At 36.1% G+C, this 23,138-nt stretch overlaps 4 protein-coding genes across 6 annotated transcripts; 2 read left to right on the forward strand and 2 right to left on the reverse strand.

The window, feature by feature from the left end:
• Positions 1 to 4,202: 4,202 nt before the first annotated feature.
• On the forward strand, positions 4,203 to 6,563 carry LOC110609426 (protein GRAVITROPIC IN THE LIGHT 1). 2 transcript variants are annotated; one of them, XM_021748993.2, is made up of 3 exons: positions 4,203 to 4,555; positions 4,636 to 5,366; positions 5,486 to 6,563. In XM_021748993.2, the coding sequence occupies exons 2-3, from the start codon at positions 4,670 to 4,672 to the stop codon at positions 6,271 to 6,273; spliced, it is 1,485 nt and encodes a 494-aa protein (XP_021604685.1). In that variant the 5' UTR covers positions 4,203 to 4,555; positions 4,636 to 4,669; the 3' UTR covers positions 6,274 to 6,563. The 2 variants fall into 2 exon arrangements, with proteins under 2 accessions (XP_021604685.1, XP_021604684.2); XM_021748992.2 differs by having other exon boundaries at positions 4,209 to 4,524.
• A 781-nt stretch (positions 6,564 to 7,344) lies between these two features.
• Positions 7,345 to 11,771, reverse strand: LOC110606536 (mitochondrial uncoupling protein 2). Of its 2 annotated transcripts, XM_021745389.2 has the most exons (9): positions 11,433 to 11,771; positions 10,477 to 10,692; positions 10,314 to 10,392; positions 10,034 to 10,167; positions 9,464 to 9,562; positions 9,254 to 9,358; positions 8,500 to 8,574; positions 8,028 to 8,114; positions 7,345 to 7,781 (listed from the first exon to the last, which is right to left on the reverse strand). In XM_021745389.2, the coding sequence occupies exons 1-9, from the start codon at positions 11,511 to 11,513 to the stop codon at positions 7,743 to 7,745; spliced, it is 915 nt and encodes a 304-aa protein (XP_021601081.1). In that variant the 5' UTR covers positions 11,514 to 11,771; the 3' UTR covers positions 7,345 to 7,742. The 2 variants fall into 2 exon arrangements, with proteins under 2 accessions (XP_021601081.1, XP_021601089.1); XM_021745397.2 differs by lacking the exons at positions 7,345 to 7,781; positions 8,028 to 8,114 and having other exon boundaries at positions 8,568 to 8,935.
• A 1,347-nt stretch (positions 11,772 to 13,118) lies between these two features.
• Positions 13,119 to 15,678, forward strand: LOC110606618 (proliferating cell nuclear antigen). The gene is made up of 4 exons (XM_021745513.2): positions 13,119 to 13,695; positions 14,723 to 14,875; positions 14,978 to 15,075; positions 15,248 to 15,678. Exons 1-4 carry the CDS (start codon positions 13,134 to 13,136, stop codon positions 15,470 to 15,472), a joined length of 1,038 nt encoding a protein of 345 aa, XP_021601205.2. The 5' UTR covers positions 13,119 to 13,133; the 3' UTR covers positions 15,473 to 15,678.
• A 655-nt stretch (positions 15,679 to 16,333) lies between these two features.
• On the reverse strand, positions 16,334 to 22,356 carry LOC110609247 (neutral ceramidase 1). The gene is made up of 10 exons (XM_021748693.2): positions 22,063 to 22,356; positions 21,589 to 21,968; positions 21,130 to 21,338; positions 19,761 to 20,105; positions 19,175 to 19,439; positions 18,823 to 19,093; positions 18,580 to 18,705; positions 18,300 to 18,363; positions 17,409 to 17,575; positions 16,334 to 17,029 (listed from the first exon to the last, which is right to left on the reverse strand). The coding sequence occupies exons 2-10, from the start codon at positions 21,909 to 21,911 to the stop codon at positions 16,481 to 16,483; spliced, it is 2,319 nt and encodes a 772-aa protein (XP_021604385.1). The 5' UTR covers positions 21,912 to 21,968; positions 22,063 to 22,356; the 3' UTR covers positions 16,334 to 16,480.
• Positions 22,357 to 23,138: the final 782 nt, after the last annotated feature.

Here is a 23,138-nt window from a genome sequence, read left to right on the forward strand (position 1 = left end):
AAGAGTTACCCCACATACTATGGACATATAGAACCACCCCGAGGACAGCTGCAGGAGAAACGCTATTTTCTCTTGTATATGAGGCCGAGGCAATCATTCTGTGGAAATCCAAGTTGGCAGCTTCAAGACATAATACCTTGAAATATCAGGAAATCCTAAAGAAATGCATTTCAATTTAGATCAAGGAGAATTCTTACAGGAAAATGCCATAATTAAAATGGTAATTTATAGAAACAAGATGTCATGTATGTTTAACAGTAAGGTTAGGCAACACGCCTTTAACGTAGAAGATCTAGTCCTTAAAAGAACAGATGTAGCGGGTGGCAATGCAGGGACTAATAAGTTGAGCTAGAATTGGAAAGGACCATTCAGGATCTCGAAAGTTATTCACCTATGGTCAAGCCAACCAAGTTAAATGGTAAAGTCATTCCCCATTCTTAGAACATCTATAATCTGAGAAAGTTTTATCAATAACAAATTAATAAGGTATTTTTCACATGTGGTGTTATTCAGTAACAAGAAACGAGGGGAGTGTCTCTCTCAAAGAGAGGCTAAACTAGGCCATAGCCATTTGAGTATTGGTCCCTCTAAGCAAGGCCATAAGGTAATTTTCTCCACGCAAGGAAATAAGACAATTTTTGCTAGGCCATTCGAGCGTTGGTTCCACTAAGCGAGACCATAAGACAAATTTTACCAGGCCAGGCCATAAGACAGTTTTTGCTAGGCTAGGCCATAAGTTAGTTTTCGCTAAGCCATTCAGCTGTCGGTTTCACTAAATAGGGCCATAAAGCAATTTTTGCCAGGCTATTTGGGGGTTGGTCCCACTAAGTAAGGTCATAAGGCAGTTTTTGCTAGGTCATTCGGGCATTGGTCTCACTAGGTAAGATCACAAGGCAATTTTTGTCAGGTCAGGCCATGAGGCGACTCTTGCCGGACCACGGATTTGGGTGTTGGCCCCATTAATTGAGTCATTTGTGGTAGATAGTCGAAAAGGCGGATATACCAACTCCCGAAAAGACAAAGGAAGAAGGCGTCAAACAAAGAATTGGATCGAGTGAAAGATCATTATTAACAAATCCCCCCAAGGTGTTTTACGAGGAAAGGACGGTAGGCCATAGGCTCAGGTATTAATTCTATTTTTTAACTATTTTATGACTAAACAAACATTAAAAAAGAAACGCTTTAGCCCCCTTCGTTTAACAAAAATGGTGGTAATAAAGAAAGCACACAAAAGTATACGAAACATATATTTCCATTACAAGAGATTATAAGGAGTCAAGAAAGGAATTTGAATAAAGTCTATATGGCATCAAAAGTCTCTATTACATCAAAATCTACCAATCTGAAAGGCCATGAGAAGAGCTGTCTCCCCAATTACCTTATTGGCCTTACCCTCGAAATTAATCTCGCACAATCCAACCCTTCAGGGGTCGCGACACTGAAAAGCTATTATAGTCGGGCTGGTTGCAGTCCTCAACCAGTGCATAGAGCTAAACAGTGTGCTTGCACCTTCAGGAAGACCTGACTTCAGTTGCTCTTCAAAGACCATAATAATATCCTCAACACAAATTTAGTTACTCTCAAGAACAGAAGAAGAAGAGCCTCCACTCCTTTCTCCCATCAGAAATTGTCATGAACCAAAAAGAAAAAAGAATAATTTTTATATAGTGAAATAGTCGACAAAACTTTGAATGCGAAATAGAAAATAAGGTGACCATGGGCAAGTGAAACGACGCTCACCATCGAGATCACGTTACGTGTTCTAAGCCGAAAAGGCAAACGGTTACCATCGAACTTAAAGAGTCGAAAACTAACGGAGGACCTCTAATATTACATAATATCCGCTCAAAATAAGTTATGAGTTATCACCACAAAATAGGAATCTCGTGGTAAGGATCTGACAAGTAGGAGACACCGTCCTGCTACGGGAAAGGGAGACCCAGATACTTTAACATCTGGACTATTATTGAGGCTCGTTCTCTCCTGATAGGCAGAGTCTTGGCACAGAGTTATCATTACCAAGCACATTCCCATTTTGCCTATGATTGTGAGATCACCAACCCATTAGATGGTGATGTCCATTATCAAGTAACCGATCACATCATCGCCGGATTTTCAGGAAATATTATATCTACATCTCCTTACAATATAAAAGGAAAAGATTACAAATGCAAAGATACACTATTTTCTTACACAATTGCTCTTCAATTCTAAACATTACAATTATCTCGCATTTCGAGATATTAATTTGAACGTCCGAGTGGCTGCCGTGAACACTTACCGCCACCTTACGCTTTCTTTCTTACAGGTTGTAGTTAATCATAGTTCTAGCCAATTATAATAAAAACTCCATTCTAATCACATTATCAAACTAATCTCAGTCGCATCAATAAATAATTAATAATAAGTAATTAACTTACGTACTCTATCTCCTTACTCTAAGCATTATTATTATTATTATTATTATTATTATTATTATAAGCATTTACGAGATTATTAACCCTTAACATAATTATGAAAATTAATTAATTAAAATACAAAAGAAATGTTGAGATTTCTAATCCGTTGGTAACTTGAAATTAATATAAGGAAAATATAGTACAAAGAATTTATATATATATTTTAATAGATCTGAGGGAAATTTACAAGAAATTGAAGTTGGAGTCCAAATCCAGCGAACGAGAATGAGTAGCATGCAGCTAGCAGCTAGTAGCTAGTGAGTAAAGTGATGAAGAGAAAATAGAAAATTGTAGCTAGGTGGATGATATCCTTACCAAATGGGAACGTCTTGCTTTTGTCTTGTTGGTAAATGAACATGAGATGTCATACATTTGCATATAAAATGCACGTTCATTTCTACATCATCTCATCAGAAATAATAGTTATCAATCTATCTCTCTCGCCTCGCCTCGATCTGCTGAAAATACCATGCTCTCCAGTATGTTGCTGTGTTCCATGCACTCTAACAATTCCAGGTAATCGTATATATCATAACTATGTTTTTGTTCACTCTTCTTTATTTGCAAGAGCTTTAAGTAATTCTGCTGTTAATTTCTTTTTTGTTTTTTACTCGTAATTAATCTGTTTCTTTTCTTAAAAAAAGTTGCATAAAATTATTGTCAGTATCATTATATTTTGATTGGTGAGATCTTACCCTATACTTGGATTGAAGGAAAGAAAACGTAAGGTGGAAATCAAATACAAATCAATCATGGGAGAAAAATAAAATTTTCTTCTTATGTTTGATAATAAGTGAAAATATTTTTCTTACCATTATATTAAATGACTAATATAACCTAGTATTTTTAAAAAATATATGAATAAAAATGATAATTTCCTTTATTCATTTAATATCACTCTCCCTCTCTCCTCTTCTTCAGCACACCTCATTTCTTCTCCATGTCCATACGGTACGGGTGGATAATAAAGATTTGTACAACATTACAACAACCCAGAAAAGAAAATTCATTAAATACTATCCAACCAATCTATTTCATCATAATTACCGGCGGCCAATATTTTGAACTCTATCCTTGCTTTGTTGATCTTTCCGCATTATCCTATCAATTTTCTAAATGGAAATATCGAAATAGAAGTAACATAGCAGACTGACATTAACGGTCGAAATCATTGTCCCGAGAAATGTTACAAAATTGAGCGATGGAAAGAGAGGAGTTGGAGCAAAGGTAACTCGAGGTGGAGGAGCTTTGACAAAGAGCTTTAAAACGGTGGTGGATCTTGAGTGACGGTTGTACAAGAGCTTTTGAAATGGACTTTTACGGTTGAATGTATTTAGCCTTTTGTTTTTTATAAAAGAAAATAGAGTGCAAAATAATATTTACAATGATACTAATTACAATACAAAAATAGGATTTATAACCATCTTACTACAAATCTAACTAAAGATTTACTTGCATGGGGCTGAACCTGTTTGTTGCTTTAAATATAATCAACTTATCTTTAAAAAAAAAAAAAAAACCTAATTTGCGGGTAATTTTTTTGTTCTTTTAATATGTGGATCAAAGTTGGAAAGTCGACGTTGACGACAATCCTCCATCCACGTGACAAGCATTAACTAGGCATCAATTTTCCAAATCAAAGAACCTGTGTTTTATCATCTATGGGGGCATTCTCGTAAATTTGCAACTCGTTTCACACACGTGTATGATCCTGACAGCGAGTTTCGATCTAAAGTACTCGTCTGAATAGATTATAGATATTCCAACCTGCAAACACACACACGCTCTCTTCTCCACTATACACAAACTCCAATGATTTCACTGAATCTAGCGGTAACCTGCTCACCGGTGAACGCAACATACCTTCGCAAGTGACTGGTGACTGATGACTGATACCCATTTTCCGGTACACCAGGAAGAAGAAGAAGAAGAAGCAACAGGGCCACCGGAGTGAACTCGAGACTGAAGGCAACGACCTTGGCTTGTTTTACACTTTTCCTTTCGATAGAGATCCAGTAGTCGTCAAGCCTTCAAGATTGAATCTCCGATCTGATTACATTCCCAGGTCTGACCTCTCCATACGATTAAATCATCAAGTTAGTGTATTTTATGTTAAACGGTATCATTATCCTGCTCTACCTGTCACTTTTTTTTTTTTTTTTTGTGAATTTTGCAGCCGCGGAGAGGTGAAGCCAAAGAATAAAGGAGAAATGGCAAACAAGGTATCGAATTTCTCCGACCTAATCCAACGAGTGGCAGCTTCCTGTTTGCTGCACCCACTCGCCGCCGGCAGGCATGATTCTGGGAATCTAGCGAGGGACGAGAGAGAAGTGTACGAGTATGAGACTGACGAGCGGGAGGAATTTGAGGAAGGAGAGAAGGTGGATGTGGAGGAGGAGGTGGGAGAGAAGAAAGGGAGTTTTAGAGCTTGGGATCAGGAGAAGAACAAGGGCGGAATGGTGGCTATTGAGAGAGTAATGGAGATGGAGATGCTAATTAATGAGGCTTTCGATTCTGTCTCGGCGATGAAGAGAGCATATGTGAGTTTACAAGAGGCGCATTGTCCGTGGGACCCGGAGAGGATGAGGGTTGCTGACGTGGCAGTAGTGGGAGAGCTAAGGAGGCTAGGTGTATTAAGAGAGAGGTTTAGGAGGCGCGTTAGTATTGGTGGCTATGAAGGGAGAAAGAGAAATGACGGTGGCGACGGAGTGGGGATGTTGAGAGAGGTGGTGGCGCCGTACGAGGCTGCGGTGGAGGAGCTGAAGAGGGAGGTGAAGTCGAGGGAAGTGGAGGTGGAGAATTTGAAGGGTAAGCTGAAGACCCTTAGTACCAGCCTGAGCAATGGAAATGGAAAGAAAGGGAGATCTCAGTCAAAGAGGAAAGTCAGCTGCAGTCAAGTTGCTCAAGGTACTTTCTTCGACTTCCATGGATTTGCTGTATATTCGAAATGAATATTATGGACTTGAGTAAAAAGGTTTCTTTGGAAAATAATTGGGATACATCTATAATTCAATTACTTGTAACAGTTGCTGCAGCACCTGCGCCAGATCTTTTTGAAGCAACGATGAACCAGGTGAAAGAGACCTCAAAGTCCTTCACATCTCTTCTCTTGTCCCTCATGCGCGCTGCCCACTGGGACATTGCTGCTGCTGTCCGCTCCATTGAAGCAGCTGCAGCCACCACTGAAAATAACGCTACCAACAACCACGCTACTGCCATCGCCTCCACCATTGTAACCCACCACGCCAAGTATGCTCTGGAGTCTTACATTTCTCGAAAACTCTTCCAGGGCTTCGACCACGAGACCTTCTATATGGACGGCAGCCTATCCTCACTTCTAAACCCAGACCAGTTCCGCCGTGACTGCTTCACTCAGTATCGCGACATGAAGGCCATGGACCCTATTGAGCTTCTTGGAATCCTGCCAACTTGTCACTTCGGCAAATTCTGCTTCAGGAAGTATGTTGCCATTGTTCATCCAAAAATGGAGGAGTCATTGTTCGGAAACTTGGAGCAACGCCAGCAAGTATTAGCTGGTAGCCATCCAAGGAGTCAGTTTTATGGCGAGTTCTTGGGGCTAGCGAAAGCTATTTGGTTGCTTCACTTGCTGGCATTCTCACTCGACCCTGCACCAAGTCAGTTTGAGGCAAGTAGAGGAGCTGAGCTTCATCCGCAATATATGGAGAGTGTAGTGAAATTTTCGAGTGGCGGAACTCCAGCTGGTCAGATTGTAGGGTTTCCCGTCAGTCCTGGGTTCAAGCTTGGAAACGGATCAGTTATCAAGGCGAGGGTTTATCTAGTGCCCAGGACGTGATGATTGTAATTCCGTGCTGTAGGATATAAAGGGTAGCTGAGGAACTTACCTTCTCTGGAGAGAACTTGAGAGTGATTCTAGGGGAGAAATAATTTGCTAGTGTTGTTAGTGAATAGGGATGATCGGTTATCTGGGCTATAATGTATTATGATAAACATAGGTTGTTTTGTTGGAAATGTGATTCGAGTCCTAGTATCAGAATCCCTAGGGCTATATCGAACATATTATGCATCCGTCAAGTTTGTCTTTATGTTCAAGACTTTTAAAGCCTCTAGTTTATTTGTGCTTCAGTCAAGGAGTATGATTATTGCTTGAAACTATGGCAGTTTAGATTCAAGATTTCATTTACTTGGTTCTTATTCTTCAAGTAACTACACTAAGGTCATAAATTATTTAACAATGAAACAAAAAGACATTCATCGATGATAATTTGAAAAAATAAATTTACAAATTACACTCGTATTCTACGCATTATATTACTTTCTAGATGAAATTCCAAAAGTCAATGGGCTATAATTTTCAAAGTGATTTTTCAATATATATACTTTCTAGAATCTCTCTCTCTTTTATATATATGTATATTTACTTTCTAGTATCTCTCTCTTTTATTTATGTCATTAAATGTATATTTAGTATCTTCAATTGCCAGATTTGCGTTCCTCAATGAACTTTGCTGCAATTAGCAATTATATAATGCAAACCTTGATTTTTTGGAAAAAAAAAATCCTTCAATTCAATTCTTTAGTTTATTTTATAAACATAACAGCACACCATTGAGGATAAGGACTCGACAATACATAATCGAAGAATAAAAAATTAAATAGCTCCAAAATGAATTACACAGACTAGTCCAATCCACTATCCACGTATTTAAAACAATAAATAATGGTGTAAAAGAAGAATATGAATTTATAGCCTCTAGGAGCAATTGCCAGAGATGCAGTTCTTTCTGAACATTAATCATTTTTAACGTTTGCAAGGACTTACTACAGAAACGATGCATGTTACAACTAACACAAAAAAACTGGGATATCAAGAAAAATGATGAGTTATGCATAAGCACGAGACAGCTAGGACAAATAAAAATGAGTTGAGAGAATGAATTACCCAACCATTAACCGAGTTCTTTACAGATATACAGGGCAATCCATTTGAGCGAGTGTTGCACAATATTACAAGAAATGCTGCTACTTGTTTAAGCATAGGGTTTTAATCATTCAAAAGAACATGCGAGTATATAGTGTTGGTTTTTGATTGAATTTGAAAGATAAAAGACAGAAACTTGTGATCCTGTGGAAGGATACTTTTAACTGAATCTAGCCTGTGTCTAACATATGAAGACATTTCTCACTGTAACTAAATGGAAAGAATATAAGCAGTGAACCTTATTTCTGGCGGAAAAAATCTCCAGTAGATGAAGAGGCAAAATACCAAACGCATGCACGTCTTCTTGCTTGCTAAACTCATCACTAATCATAATATACTACTCTTGTGAATATTCTTTTGACCTGTAATAACCAAGTAAACAAGAATAAGCCTTCTCATTTTTGGCAGTAACAGGATGGCTTCTAGGAGCAGGCTAAAATTTTAAAGCCAAGCATTTCTTAACCCTTTGAAAATCCAAGTATCTTTAGCCTCAGAAATATGCAATACAACCACAAAATTCAAACCATTGAACAGAAGCTAAAATGAAGCAAACACAAAATTTACATATGAATAACACCAAAAAGCTAAAGACCATTTGCAAATCTTACCTGCTCAAGAGTCAAAAACATAATGACATTCCAAGATCCCAGACGACCAAAATTTGGAAGGAAGCCCTTGTAAAAGGCTGAAAACCCCTGCATCACATAGTGGCTGTAAGTCACTATCAACATAATCAAGGTAGTGGTTTCAGTGGAATAATATTCTCATGTAATTCTAGATTGGTTCACCCTTCAATCCACTATGAATAGTTGCATAAACAAAAATCTTTTGAAAAATAGAGAGTGAGATTACTAGGGAAAACAAAGTTAACCGTGCACATAATAACTAGTACTGAGAAAGCAGGTTAAACAATTTGCTATATAGTTTCTGGAAATTACAGAAACATTGAAGAGTTAGAAATTTCCAATATCAGCTTTGAATCTTCAACTGCTATCTAACTTATCACAGTGGAATGTAAGCATAGCAAGGGGTATGGAAGGAACCCAGATGAAAACTTAGACCAAGTTAAACGTTAGCTACCTCATTCTTCAGTGTCTTGATGAAACAGTCAAGAGTGCTTTTGTACGATGAGTCACCCATCATTCTAGATTTCACCTGCAACACAACATGCACAGCATCCAATCCAGTATTGACATCCATAAAAAAGTAAATAGAATTGCAAATATGATCAAAATGATACAAAGAATCTGCAACAAACTCTCCAGTGATAATGCTGGGATGATTTTGGAAATGGAAAGAAAATGGAAATATGTTTATATTTCAGGAATTATATTCCAAGTTTATTTTGGGAATAAAGAAATAGCATTTAATAGTAACATTTAAAATATACTTGGGAATAGATGGCATTGTAATATAAGTAAAAAAAATTTAGATGTAAAAGTACCATAAACTATTTTGGTTCCTTGTGAACTGAACAAAAAAAATACACTTCTATTCGAAGGGTTGCATTCCTTTCCTATTTCAAAGCAAACCAAACATGGCTGAAATGTCAGATAAACATCAATGGTCACTCATGAGTTCTCAATAAAGTCAATTGCAACAATAGCAAAATATCATATCAGCTTCATTATCATTCCAAGTACAATGATTATTATTTGAATAAGTTTACAACAATGCCTATCAATAGGCTTGTCATTTAGAATGGTCTAGGAAAACAGAACAAAGCCCATAGAAAAATAGAAATTATGGCTATAAGCAATGATGAAGACAATTTCAATCTATTTTTTAGCTAATAAGACTTATTTGCCAGATTCACAAGCAAAAGGACACTTACCACATCGATAGGAGAACCAATACAGACTGCAAAAAACCCTGCACCGAGACCAGCTAGGAGATGAGTAAAAACATTGTCCATGAACCCAGGAATTTGCAGAATTGTCTGCAAAAATAAAACAAGATTAGGATTTCACTGGACAATTATATCGCCATAGGCCATTACAACAATAAATAAAACTGCAACTTAAAACTAAATACTAGGTTTTACCTGTTTCACTTGATCATAACTGGCAAGTTCAGCAGCATTTATAATAGCATTTCGTGCTACGTTGGGTCCAAGTCCAGTCCACAAGGCACCTAATCCTTCCTAATTTAAAAAGTGTACAGCATAAATATACTAGGCCCAATGATCATGAAATCAAACACTTACGAGTTTCCACAATAAAGTTCCATCCTGTTAATTTTAGTAATTTTCGTCAATTTCTTAGAGGTTAGTTGTTATTTGTCCAATGGTCAAAATTGAATTTAGGTGTGCTTACGGGGCAATTGACTATCAGGAAAACATATTTTTAAATTGAAGAACCCACATCAAAGTTATGGATGGGTCCCACAATTTAAAAAATATTTTTTCCTGATTCATAAGCACCCTTAACTTAAAATTTGACCGTTGGACAAAATATAATTGATCTTAGGATTTAGAATAAAATTGCTAAAAATAAAAGAAAAGGAAAGGATAGGATATAATTTCAAAAACACCAAATAGTTTGGCTTTTCTTGACTGTTAAGCGAATATACTAAAACTAGCAACAAACTGACTACTGCATTGGAGGAAACTAACCTGTCTGACTATAGTAAAATAAGCATCTAAAGCTCCAGCATATCGCCTGGGTAAACCGCTTGATGATTTTCCTTCAGCTTGCAACCGCACTTTAACAAGATCAGTTGGATTAGCCACTGCGATTGCTGTAGCGCCTGTTCAAGTGTGAAGGTTTTTCGAATAAGTTGACAAAATAATTATGCATTATCCACTTAATGACACAAAAAAGGAAAGTAACAAGTGATCATTGTTTAACACAATTCAGAAATGAGAACATTCAGAAATTTGCAAATGTGTTCACCAGTTATAAAAGCTGCAAGTATCTTCTGGTATAAAGGAATATCTCCAACAAAATCACTGCCAACCAAAATTGTTTTGACCTATCCAACATGCAATTTGTGCTAAGATGTCAATGTCCATCAACAATTAATGACATCCATGGATGCAAAATACTGAAGACATACAGGTTCATATAATCCAATCCTTAAACCTCCATATATGAACTGGCGATGTAATCCTGCGGTGATGCCTTTCCAAAGTGCTGCTAAACCTTCCTCCCTAGCAATAGTAGCCACAGTACCCAATAAACCCCTATATTTGGGCAACACACCATCCCCAGTAGAAGCTTTGCGTTGGAGCTGAAGCCTAACTTTGGCAGTGTCCAAAGGAATGGTACAGAACTGTGAAACCCGACAACAGATATAAAATATGACAATAGCAAACAAGATCAGGAGAAAGAAAAAACGAAAATGAAAGAGATTGAGCAAGTATAATCAGCCACTTTATCAAAACAAATTGTAACTATTCTAGCAATTAAAACCCCGTAAGAGCTATTTTAATCTAAAAGCCACTACTCATCTGCAATGGAGCTCGTTAAGTAGTTGAGATCTGAGACTGCAATGCCTATATTTTCTACTTTCAAATCTACTAAGTAATACCTATGAACTACACTATCAAATGACTAAGATAATGGCATCTTAGTGAGTCTCAAAACTACAAAATGAAGTTAACTAAAGCTGAAGCCCGCCAGTAACAAATGGGAAGAACAGATACGAAAATGGAACAATAACTTCCGTTTTTTTACCCAAATTACGTTCAATCAACTTATGTCTACGATACAATTTGACCTATATTCCATTTTAAATGGAGCTCATCAAGTTAGATGTTGCATTAAGCGTTCAAAAAATCATGGTCAGCTCTCATTCGTAAAATCCCCAAACCGCATTTCACACTTTGGGAGAGCAGACTCTTAGATCATCAAAGACGAAATTAATAGGAGGAGGCAGCTACAATAACGGAAACGAGAAAAATCCCAAAATTATGATTCCATTGTCATCATTAAGCACCAGAAGAGATAAGTTAAAAATTCAATTCAAATAAAAAAAATGGTAAGAAATATAAAGAAGAAGAGAGTTGAGACCTCGGCAAAACAAGCAGCGAAGGCGCTGCAGAGAAAGACTTCAGCGAAGGAAATCTCAGATTTGGGCTGGAGATCTGCCATGAGGATAGAAGAAGAGACTTGGGCAATAAAATGAGTCGAGTAAGAGATGAAAAAGAGAGCGAGATAAATTCAGGGTTTCAAAATGAGAAGAGAAAGAGTGATTATGAAGAAAAGGGTCATGAAGATACAGCTTTCAATTGGCTAATGGCTAGCCATTGAAGGTTGTGTGAAGGTAGCTGGCTTTTCACTGCTTGCTGGTCTTCTACTGCTCATTGATTTGCTGTGATTACATTACCAGGAGTTGCTTCTGATTCTTCATCGCAATTCACATGTACTTATTAATAAGTTATTATAGATTTCATTATTCAACGATTTGATTACTTTTTTTAATTAGTGTTTAATTATTACTAATAAATTTTATATTTACGTTTATAATATTCATGAAATATCTTTGATTATTATTAAATTTTCAATATTATTATGTATTTTTTTTTGCTTACAAAAAAAAATATTATGTATTTTTCGGAACAAATATAAGCAATTTTAAAAATATTCCTTGAACGATCTAAGATTCGACTTCCTGTTGGACTCCCAACCCTATGTCAAAAAAAAAATATATATTTTAATAAATGATTGGAGACTGAAATCCAAATTTAGTTGGTGAGTTGCATACAGACACCGTGTCAAATTAGGCTACACTAATATTTTTAACCTTTTTCGAGGACTAATATTTTTAACTTATTGCATATAAAAAAAAATATATTTTTTATTTTTGCTAAAAGAATTTCATTTTTCATTTATTATTAAATAAAAAACAATAATTATGGTTGTTTGAAATTATGTAAATATATCATAAAATTAATACATACGCTTATTAATTTAGCTATTTAGCAATGAAATTAATAATTTATAATTATTAATAATTTCATCCATTTATTTTTTAAAAACTATATTAAAACACTTTTTTCTATTAAAAAAATCTATTTATACATGGATGTTTAGATCTAAAAATAAATTTAAGTTCAGAAAAATTTTAATAAGTTTGATTTTATTTTTTTTTCTCTTTTTATTTCTGTTTTCTTTATTGAGCGTGTAACTATCGTTTTACATTTATAGATCGTTATTATATTCTTGATTTATATAAATATATTATATATTTTTATGTTATTAAACGACTATTTAATTTTATATATACAACTCGAACATAATTCTAAATATTACGAAATAATAGACTTTTGATTTAGAATACTCCCACTTAATTTAAGTTTTATTTACTTTGCAAGGATAGACCAAAATTTATATGAAATTTTTTTATGTAGAGCTCGCGTTTATTTAATTTAATTTTTTTATTTAAATTGTATTAGATTTAAAATCCGATAATTATTATACAGAAACTACTTTTAATATTTTTTCTTGAATACAGCAGAGGGATCATTGTACCAAAAAAAAGTTAATAAAGGGATAGATTATTTAATTGAATCAAAACTTACAGGCTTTGAATTAATTTTTTAAAATACAAGGTTAACTTTATTAATAATAGCATTATTCATGGACAATTTTGTAATTTGTCCTATTAATTCATGTGTTCATGACTCTCGAGAAACCTGGTTTGAATTGGAGCTGATGGACGTTTAGCCCAAAAAAATCCATTAGGCCCATTACCATCTGGAAAACGGGTACATGATAAAAATATTGCAGATCGCCCTACACAATCCTTTTCCCTTCATTAATAGTGTCCTGTGTGGTGGCGGGAACCCAGAGCAGTTCCTCCGGAATCCCGCCCAATCCAAGACGCGCTGCTTTTTAAACCATTTCAGGCAATTCTCAAAGCCCACACACTCTATCTCCGTCGTTCTTTTGCTTCTCTGTAGACAAACCCCGTCCGTACCTAACCCTAATCTCACACCTGTAAGAGGAGAGAGGATGCTAGAGCTGAGGCTGGTTCAAGGATCCCTTCTGAAGAAGGTGCTTGAGGCAATCAAGGACTTGGTAAACGATGCCAACTTCGATTGTTCTTCCACGGGCTTCTCTCTCCAGGCCATGGATTCAAGCCATGTCGCTCTGGTCGCTCTCCTCCTCAGGTCGGAGGGCTTTGAGCACTATCGCTGTGACCGTAACATTTCCATGGGCATGAATCTCAATAACATGTCCAAGATGTTGAAGTGCTCTGGAAATGATGACATCATCACCATCAAGGCTGACGATGGCAGCGACACCGTCACTTTCATGTTTGAAAGTCCCAGTATGTTGTATTTCAACTTTATATGTTCTTTTATCTTTCTCCTTTTTGGTGGATTAGTTAGGGTTTATGAGGATCAGGGCTTTGCTGTTTTATTTGGCTTTTAGTTTGATCTGTGGTATTGTCTACTGTCGTTTGTTTGGATGGTTATATGTGTTTCTTTGAGGAATTTAGTGATTTCATTGGAGATGAAAGAATTTAGGTCTGGATCACTCATGTGGGTCCAATGGGATTCATTACTTTTGGGGAAAAAAAATCTTAACGGCATGTAACTGCATTATGTGCCATGCAAAATTATAATGGTCAATTCCAAAGGTGGACACATTTACTGAAAAATAAAGGAAAAAAGTGTAAGAATTATTTCCCCTGTTACTGAAGATTTACGAGAAAAGGAAAAACCACTCTTGAAGACAGTCACAAAAGAGAACCAAAAAGCAGCAATAAAGTATAGTAAAGAAGTTGCAAGTGCGTGTGCAGTTTTAGTTTACTCTCAATCTTGTTTGTTTTTAAGAGTTAGATTGTGTAGGATGCAAAAAAACTGCATTTTCTTTGCACGCATGTTTTTAAGTGGGAGAAGTTTGCTTTTATTGTCTTCTTGAATTATAGTTCTACATGATTGAGGTTCTAATTGTTTGATTTAGCATGGTTTTTTGCTAATTAAGGAATTTATGCTCTTCTTGATCCTGCTAAGAAAAAGAAAATTTGGAATAGATTAAATGCTATGAATGCAAGAAGAGGTCAACATTTTGAATTTTAAAATCAAGAATTTCAGTGAGGTTTCCCTAGTACGTCCATATGATAATTCAGCCTGCAACTGTTTCTTATGGTAACGCTCAGAATTTTGAGAGTATTACCACTGTATGGGAATGCAGAGTATTAAACCATATGTTTGGGAATGCATTTTGGTACAGAGTATTACCACTGTACTCGATCAATAATACTTTTGACTTGCCTATTGCGTGTAATTCCTATACAAGACAAGAAACTGATATTTGTGTTGTTTGTTTTCTCTTTTGATAATGTATTGAAGCACAAGACAAGATTTCAGACTTTGAGATGAAACTGATGGACATTGATAGCGAGCACCTGGGAATTCCTGAAGCAGAATATCATGCTATTGTCAGGATGCCTTCAGCTGAGTTTGCAAAAATATGTAAAGATCTTGCAAGCATTGGTGATACTGGTACGTCGAAGCATATTTATTATAGGTTCTCTAAGTGTTGCTTCTTTGTTTCATTATGTACCTTCTAACTTGCTAGAGCTTTTGGTTGATTTGTGCACATAGTTGTGATCTCTGTGACGAAGGAAGGAGTAAAGTTCTCCACAAGAGGTGATATTGGCACTGCAAATATTGTTGTTAGGCAGAATACAACAGTAGATAAGGTATTCACCTTTATCCTGTTATCATTACAAATGTAAATTAGTCGAAGGAGCTGGCCATAATTTATCACAGTTTCTTGATAGTGGATATTTTGAAATAGCTAGTTCTGTTTGATTGCAAACAATGATATCATGAGATGGATATGCTGATATATGGGCAACCTAATCTTTACAGCCGGAAGAAGCAACAATAGTAGAAATGAATGAGCCAGTTTCATTGACATTTGCATTGAGGTACATGAACTCGTTCACTAAGGCGACCCCATTGTCAAACACAGTTACAATTAGCTTGTCTTCAGAGCTGCCTGTTGTGGTTGAGTACAAGATTGCTGAAATGGGTTACATCAGGTTCTACTTGGCGCCAAAGATAGAAGAAGATGAGGATGAGACTAAGCCCTAAGTTTAGATGTTACTTGCAGTGCTAGTCTTGTCTTGTTCAGTGTATTCACACCGAAAGTTCTCAAGGCTTAGGACGTGTCATCTTTGGCTGTGTAGACACCTAATCAATTTGTAGTTCGTGGAATGCTTGAATTTCTTTACTGCAAAGATCTTAACATTTTAATACGTGAGAAATTCAACCTATTTCTAAGCATGTTCATTAGTCCACTCTTCTTTGTGGCTTTCTTCAGGTTTGTCACTTCTTTCACCGGTAAAGAGAAAATTAATCACCCTTAACTCCCTAATAGGCTGAAATATGATGATTGGTGATATAGTTTTCACACTAATGAAGTTGATGATTCAGTTTAATTGGAAGCACAAAACTGCTACCTGTGCAGAACTATAAACTGTATCTTCTTTCAGTTCTTGCTTCTATCTAAACTATTTTCTTTCCTGGATAAAAGAAGCATTTTAATTAATATCACTACTGAATTTTTGTCCTAGACAATTTCAAACGTACTCAATAATGTATATTGCAAACTTAAGCATGTTCCACTGTACGTTCTAGAAGATAAAAGTTAGGGTCTGGCTTCCCACATTGCTAATTTCACGCCATCTTTTTGGAGAGTAAGTAGGGCAATATGCACAAAGATAGAGAACGTACCAGATGCGAATTGCATTTTTCTGTATGTTTCACATTAATTAGCCATGTACCAGATAAACGCTGAATGAGTGAATCTAACCAAAAAAAAGATTGAGAGTTGGCTGCACACTAGGGAGCGGTGATGCCCTCGGTACACCAGATATGGAGATGAATTCAAATTTATCCCGGTTTATGTTGCTCAGGGCAGAATTTAGGGCTTGCTTAGTTAAAGGTGATAAATACATAGAAACTATAGAATATTGAAATTTGAAAACGAGTGTTACATCATGCTACGCTAGCCATTAATCACCTGTAATAATATCATGTTCAAGACAAATACAAGGATAGCTTCCATAGAAGACGTGCCAATATTATAAGAATAAATTATCACTCTACAACAAAAGCACTAGATGAGCCAGTGAAATGGCGAACAGAACCCAGAAGGCTCTTTGCAGCACCAAAATGTCTTATTCTATAGACACCAGGTGTGGCAGACTGTGGGATCCTCCATTCGATGGTAGCGTGACTACGCGCACTTAGTTTGAAAGGTCTTGACCACTTAAAGCGAAGGCAAAAATCATCATCATCATAAGCTGGAGCCCAAGTATCCTTTCCCTCAAGGATCTCCACGAGGGCAAATGTACCTTCAGTCATGAGGTCATTCCTAGGGCATGCTGACCAGAATTCAACTGTTACTGTATCACCTCTATTGAAGGTAGAATTCTCGGGAACATCAGAACTGCAATCACCAAAATTTGCACCAGGAGGGGTTGCATCAAATACAACTGGGGGAAGCAAGCTTATTTGCTTATTTAAGAGATCAGGTGGTTGCGGACCAGGCTCCACAGTCTGTCCACTAAGAAGGGCACTAGCAAGTTTCTTGAACTCCTGGATATACGCACTGAGAGTATGTGGACCGAATAGAGTGGAGGCGCCCTGTCAAATTCACTTTCTGAGAAAAATGAACTATGGTGCTAACAAGTACCATATCGCAGAAGCCCCAAAACAAAAAATTATGACCACTTATTAGGTCGCTCAATTATTGTCCATCATAATCCACTTAAATGCTGCTTAAAATCATGCAGTGCCAATCTAAGTATCTAAGTATAGACACTTGACAGTCTCCTAGGACTCCCATTATAGAAACCAGCTGGTAAACTAGTTTTCCCAAGGAAGTAAAGCAACCTAACCTACCATAATTTTCTGAATGTGACTCATGTTTTAAGACAACGAAATTTGGGGATTTTTTTCAGTTTTGAATACGACTTTTTTTTTTTTAAAAAAAAAAAATTCATTAGCTAAAATATATACTTACTTCATATCTCTGCACTTCGTATTCTTCAAAGGTGGTCACATACTGTGAATAAGTATTAGTCAATCCAGCTATAACAACATGAACATTGCTACTGAATTCTGCATTTCCACTTGTAAGCACTGTCCTCACAGCATCTCGAAGTCGCCTCCCAGCCATTGTTGTAAATTCTGTTTGAAAGAAATGTAAAACTCATGAACTTTGAGAAGCATATCAGTGAAACAAACAAATAATGATGCAAAGGAAGTGTTGATAATAATTAGAACATAATGATATCATCCACCACTTGATTGCAATCAGAGTCGAAACAGAAAAACCATGTTTCTCCTACGAGGTTTAATGTTAGTAAAATTGTTATTGTGAACACAGGTCCACTCATTGGAGTGCAGAATCCGCAGATAAGAATTTGGAGGGACCTGCCTCTTCACTGTTCTGCCAATTTGTATGGCTGTGCATGTCAGTTTGCCTGGCCAAGGCAGGGTTGGTCTCAGCAAGGAACCTGGGCTATTTTGAAGCAATTAATAGCATATTGTTCAGAATATAATGCTTATGTTCACAATTGATAATAAAACAGTCAGATTTGGTTTTCCGACAAAAATGTCTCGTGCTCAGCCCACCACAAACAAATAAATGCATTCACACCAAAAGACTTCACATATTTCTCCATCGCACAAAATGAACTGTGCTCAGGTTGACCCAGTTTAGTCCATCCCAGCCAACAATTCTAGTTAGTAAAACCAGAATTTGGCACGTTTTCCAATCTATGGCTATCAAACATTAGCAAATTTTCATCCCTTCCAAATTCAGACCTTAGTCTATTTGTAACAAAGAGACAACCAACAGATGGTCAATCTTGTAAGGAAAGAAAGAAAAAGGAACAATGCAAGTTTATACCTCCAGGTACACTAAGAATGACTAGCTGGCCCACTCTGAGGATCTGGATTGGAAGTATTGAAGGCTGAATAATTCATGAACAAATAAAATTGTTTGAGAAAAAAAATAATCCTTTTAAGGCCAACAAAGACATTTGTTGGACCAAAAAAAATATCTTACTAGTTATCAAATTACCGTCACTAGTAAATCTACCCATATTACAGTATCATCTGGTTTAGAAATTTTTATTACTGACTACATTCTAGCCACACAACAAATATATAAAATTAATGCAACTCACCGCCCAATCATACGGTTGCTTCATTTCACCTGTATCAAGTAAGATAGGTTTTGGATGCTGACAATCAATTTGTTCCTTATTTGGTGCTTTCAGAAAGTTACGGACCAGTCTCCAGAAGGCATTTCCCTAAAATTAATATCACAACAAAAACAATCATGCAGAATATTCAGCATTAAATATTACAAGCTTTGTGAGATATAAAATTTGAGATTGAGATGTATTAAGATAACAATAACTGATTACCTTGTCATCTCCTTGCTTAAAATCAAAAGCTCCAGGTCCATCTGTTGTTCCTGCAGCAAATGCAAACCCCATTGCAGCAGGACAAGTTTTTACTACTTCAAAACTTCCCTCTTGTTTAGGAAGTGTCACTTCAAGCTGGGAGAAATCTAGGAAAGTATGACGATAATCAACCTTTCCATTTACTCGCTCAGATGCTTTATTGAAAAGTTCCACAGCTTTTCGGAATTGCCTCTCCCCAATAATGCGTGTACTTTCAAACTCGTCAGGATAACTGTCAGGTTAAGTTCAAGCTATTAGCAGGTTAAAGGCATCTTATACCATCAAAAGCACTAGAAGGAAGAGGGTTAAATACCCTGGTCCTCGGCCATAGCACAACTCATTCTTTCCACTGCAGGTACTGTGATTGAAATCACAAGGTAGTCCAGTGTCTATGCAGAAGGCTCCAAGCACATTAGGACTAACATCACCACAGTTGGATTGACAAAATGCAGATACAAATGCAGGTTTCTCAGCCTGCCTAAGAGAACTTCTCACACGTCTTGCAACACTAAGAATCTTGGTTGCTGGTCTACCAGGAGAAGACTGGAAGGATGCAGCAAGCTCTAGGAGCTCATGGTCTGCAAATTCACAAATACCAACAAATGAACAAGGATGACATTTCTCTCTCCTACTATATATTTCAATAGGCACCAGATGCAAAATTGGAGCTATATCACATCATTCAGGTTCAATTTCCATCCTAAAGTTGTTTAACAGCACCAAAACATGATAATAAGATATCAGATCCAAGTTTATTTTGGTAAATATTTTCAGAAGCTACGATTTGTCACAAGTAACTATCCTTATGTTCTCAACTCGGTTACTTACACTTGATTCAAGGGCATAAATTCTCACTTGAATTGCAGTTTCTTGATAAAAGTGCAAAATGAGCAACTTACGATTACTAGGCAGGTGTGGAATTATGTTTGAGACTCTTCGAGGGATTCCATCAGCTACACTTTCATTGGAATATGAGTTGCCAACACCTTTCTTTTCAAACCAGTCCTCCATAAATCGTGCAGCTGCACCCTTGTTATCCCCACTTATCAAAGAGTTTGTACGACTCATTGAAGTTCCATGAGTAGTAAACCAATTGAAGCTACCAACTGGACCCCATTCATCGTCAACAAATTTCAGAAGAGTCATTTCTTTGTCAACATCATACATGTACTTGTTACGCTCTTCTGCAGGGTTATTAAGATATGCACTAGGACTGCGATTCACTCCAGCATCTAACAGCTCTCCTATCAGTATACAGTAGCAAGCCAAAGCCTTCATGAGATTATGTGAAACCATACAATCTAAACCAGACCCCTGAATAACAAGAGGAATGAAAAAGAAAAGAATAGAAGGAAAACAAAACACAAGCAAAAGGAAGTAACAACAAGTGTCTCGATAAGAGCATAGATTCCAGATACAAAATTGGGCACAATGTAGAATAATAAAGACAACAATGAGAGGAGTAACTCTCGGTTGACATCCTGTTGTTAAGGGGAAAAAATAACATTAACATAACAGTAAATATATGATTGATTAAATTCCCTAAATGTTGAAGGACAGTGTTTTCCTAGGCTAGAAGTGCGCACAGATGAAAGCCTTTATCTTGCCATATAACCATATTATGGTCAAACCTTAAAAAGAAAGGTCATGAGAAAAATATAAATAACTAAATATATAATTGACTAAATTTTCTAAATGTGGAAGGTTATCGTTTTCTTAGTGCTGGACGTGCACACAGATGAAAGCCTTTATCTTGCCATATAACTGGATTATGGTCAAACCTTAAAAAGAAAGGTCAGGCATATAGAGTATAAAATATGTGCATCGGTATCAGTTGTGGCAATTCACTGCTATTCAAAGATAAAGGAGGTGATAATTAATGGTAAGTAAGTTTTGGATCACTGGCATCACATCATGGACCAAGAGATATTGATTTAACAAAGAAAGTCCTCTCTTCAAAAAATTGCTAAAGTAAAAGTTGTTTCAATCAAAAAGCATACTCAATCAAGAAAACTCAAGCACATTATGCAACATAAATTGCAACACTGATCCCAACTCCACAGAACACTATGCCATATGTGAGGATAAAAGTTGGAGGACAAAGATCCTTGAAAAAAAATTAAACATCCAACAAAATAGATCTCTAATTTTCAATAAGTTCATAGACCTGACATTCAACAAGAGACTAAATTCCCGCACACAACCAAACTTGACCTCTTTACAAGCAGCAGAATAATGCACCAACAGTTAAAAGGAAATCTGACTTACCCTTATTCACAAAAATCGATCCTGGCTGGAGATTTTCATGAGCTTGTACTATGCTCTTCTCAATGCCGTCTACAATAACATCAAATGATTGACGCACAAATCCAAACGATGTTACAATATACACGACGTATTGGAGATAGCCCCCTGGACCAGCATGGGTATGAATGCCACTGATAGCAACATTCTTTTCAGTATAGAGATCCCCATACCTGCCATTTTTTCAAATAATATCATTTCACAAGATGGTTTCAAAAAGCAGGAAATAAAACACACTCCTGCTCATTCTAAGCTATACACTTCTTTTTCCCCCTGCCAAACCAATCTTTCAGATTTCACATGTTCTTAAATTTACCTCAGACATGAAGTCATTTATTCTTTCAAACAAGCTCTACCCTCATCATGCACTAAAAGAAGATTAGAACAGAACTTAAGACACTAATATGCAGAAATGAGAATTACCTCGCCTTCAATCGCTCAATCACTTTAATTGTCACAAGCTGTGAGGCCATACAGGCATCCAAATTGACGAATACTATTCGGTTCCCTTGTGGCTCTGCCACAATAAAAGCCCGAGCCCGCAACCTAAAGTGAATCCCGGAAGCAATCTGCTCAGTATTAGCATAACCCATCATATTAACATCAGCAGCAGGTCCTGTAATATCATAGCTTCCAAGCCCAATCAGATATTCGGAATCCGAGAATACTAATCCACTATTCAGAAGCAAGAGAACTAGAGACGCCCACGACCAAACACGAAGACCAAATGGCGAAAACAACTCCATCTTGACTCCACCAAAAAGAAACAAGAAAAGGAAGCTCAATTCTTTCGTATCATTTCTCTGAATCAAAAACAGGAGCATACCCAATTAAACACTGTAGATAACAAAAGCAAACACGAAATTAGAATTACAAAAAATTATAAGAAATCTGCACCTTATCAGTTTCCACGAACCCAAATGAGTTTCTGCTAAGCCTTGAACTGGTGAATATTATAAAGAGAGAGAAGGAGAACTGGAAATTTGTGGGAGGACCCACCTAAGGTTCTTAATGGGGTCAAAGCGAGAGTGTGAAATTGGCTTGGTTTGCAGAGAAGAGACGACGGCGCCACGGTTCTGACTTGTAGTTGGAAGCTTCCATCAAGTGAAAGTTTCTAATATTATTGAATAGGTGGATGAAAATTCTGTGCCTTTGGATCCGCACTTTGATTGAATCGGTCCGAGTTCGGAGTGTTTGGAATCTGATGATTGCAGATCATCTAATCTGCTTCATCCGATCCGAACAATTAATTAGACTTTGCAGCTATGATTAATTATGGAAATTCAATAAATAATCATTATTAAATTATTTCAGGTGATGCACATTCACATTTCTTAAATTTATTATCTGTTTTTAATTTACAAAATAATAAAATATTGAGTGCTATTGTTAACGGAAAACAATAATCACATTTGGCATGGCCAATTTTGAAATTACTTACCCTAGTCTTTGTGATTTCTTGTTAATGGCGTTGATACACATTATAAACATACATTGACGATTTTTAGCACCAAATAAAATATTAACGACCAAAACTGAAACAATGTTAATTTCAAATATTTTTTTAAAATGAATTTTAAATATCTTTAAAACTAAATTTAAATGAATCACAAATAACTCAATTTATAAATTTATAAATATTCTTTATGCGATCTAATAATATAAATAAAAATATAAATAAACTAAATTATTTATGATTTATTCGAAATTCAATTTGATAAAAAATTAATAAGTTCGATTTAATTTTTAAATAAGTTAAATTTAATTTTAATTTTTAAATTTATTTAATAAATGAGCCAAATTTAAATTTTATAATATTTAACTTGTGAAAATTTATGAGTTTAGCTCATTAAAATTTGTGAATTCAGCTTATTTTTTAATTTATGAATAAATTTATAAATAATTTTTTTAAATAGACTGAAATTAATATTATAAAAGAAATTAATTTAAATTTTATATTATTATGTATGTTA

The sequence above is a fragment of the Manihot esculenta genome, chromosome 2 (assembly GCF_001659605.2).
Source record: "Manihot esculenta cultivar AM560-2 chromosome 2, M.esculenta_v8, whole genome shotgun sequence".
NCBI classification, from domain to species: domain Eukaryota; kingdom Viridiplantae; phylum Streptophyta; class Magnoliopsida; order Malpighiales; family Euphorbiaceae; genus Manihot; species Manihot esculenta.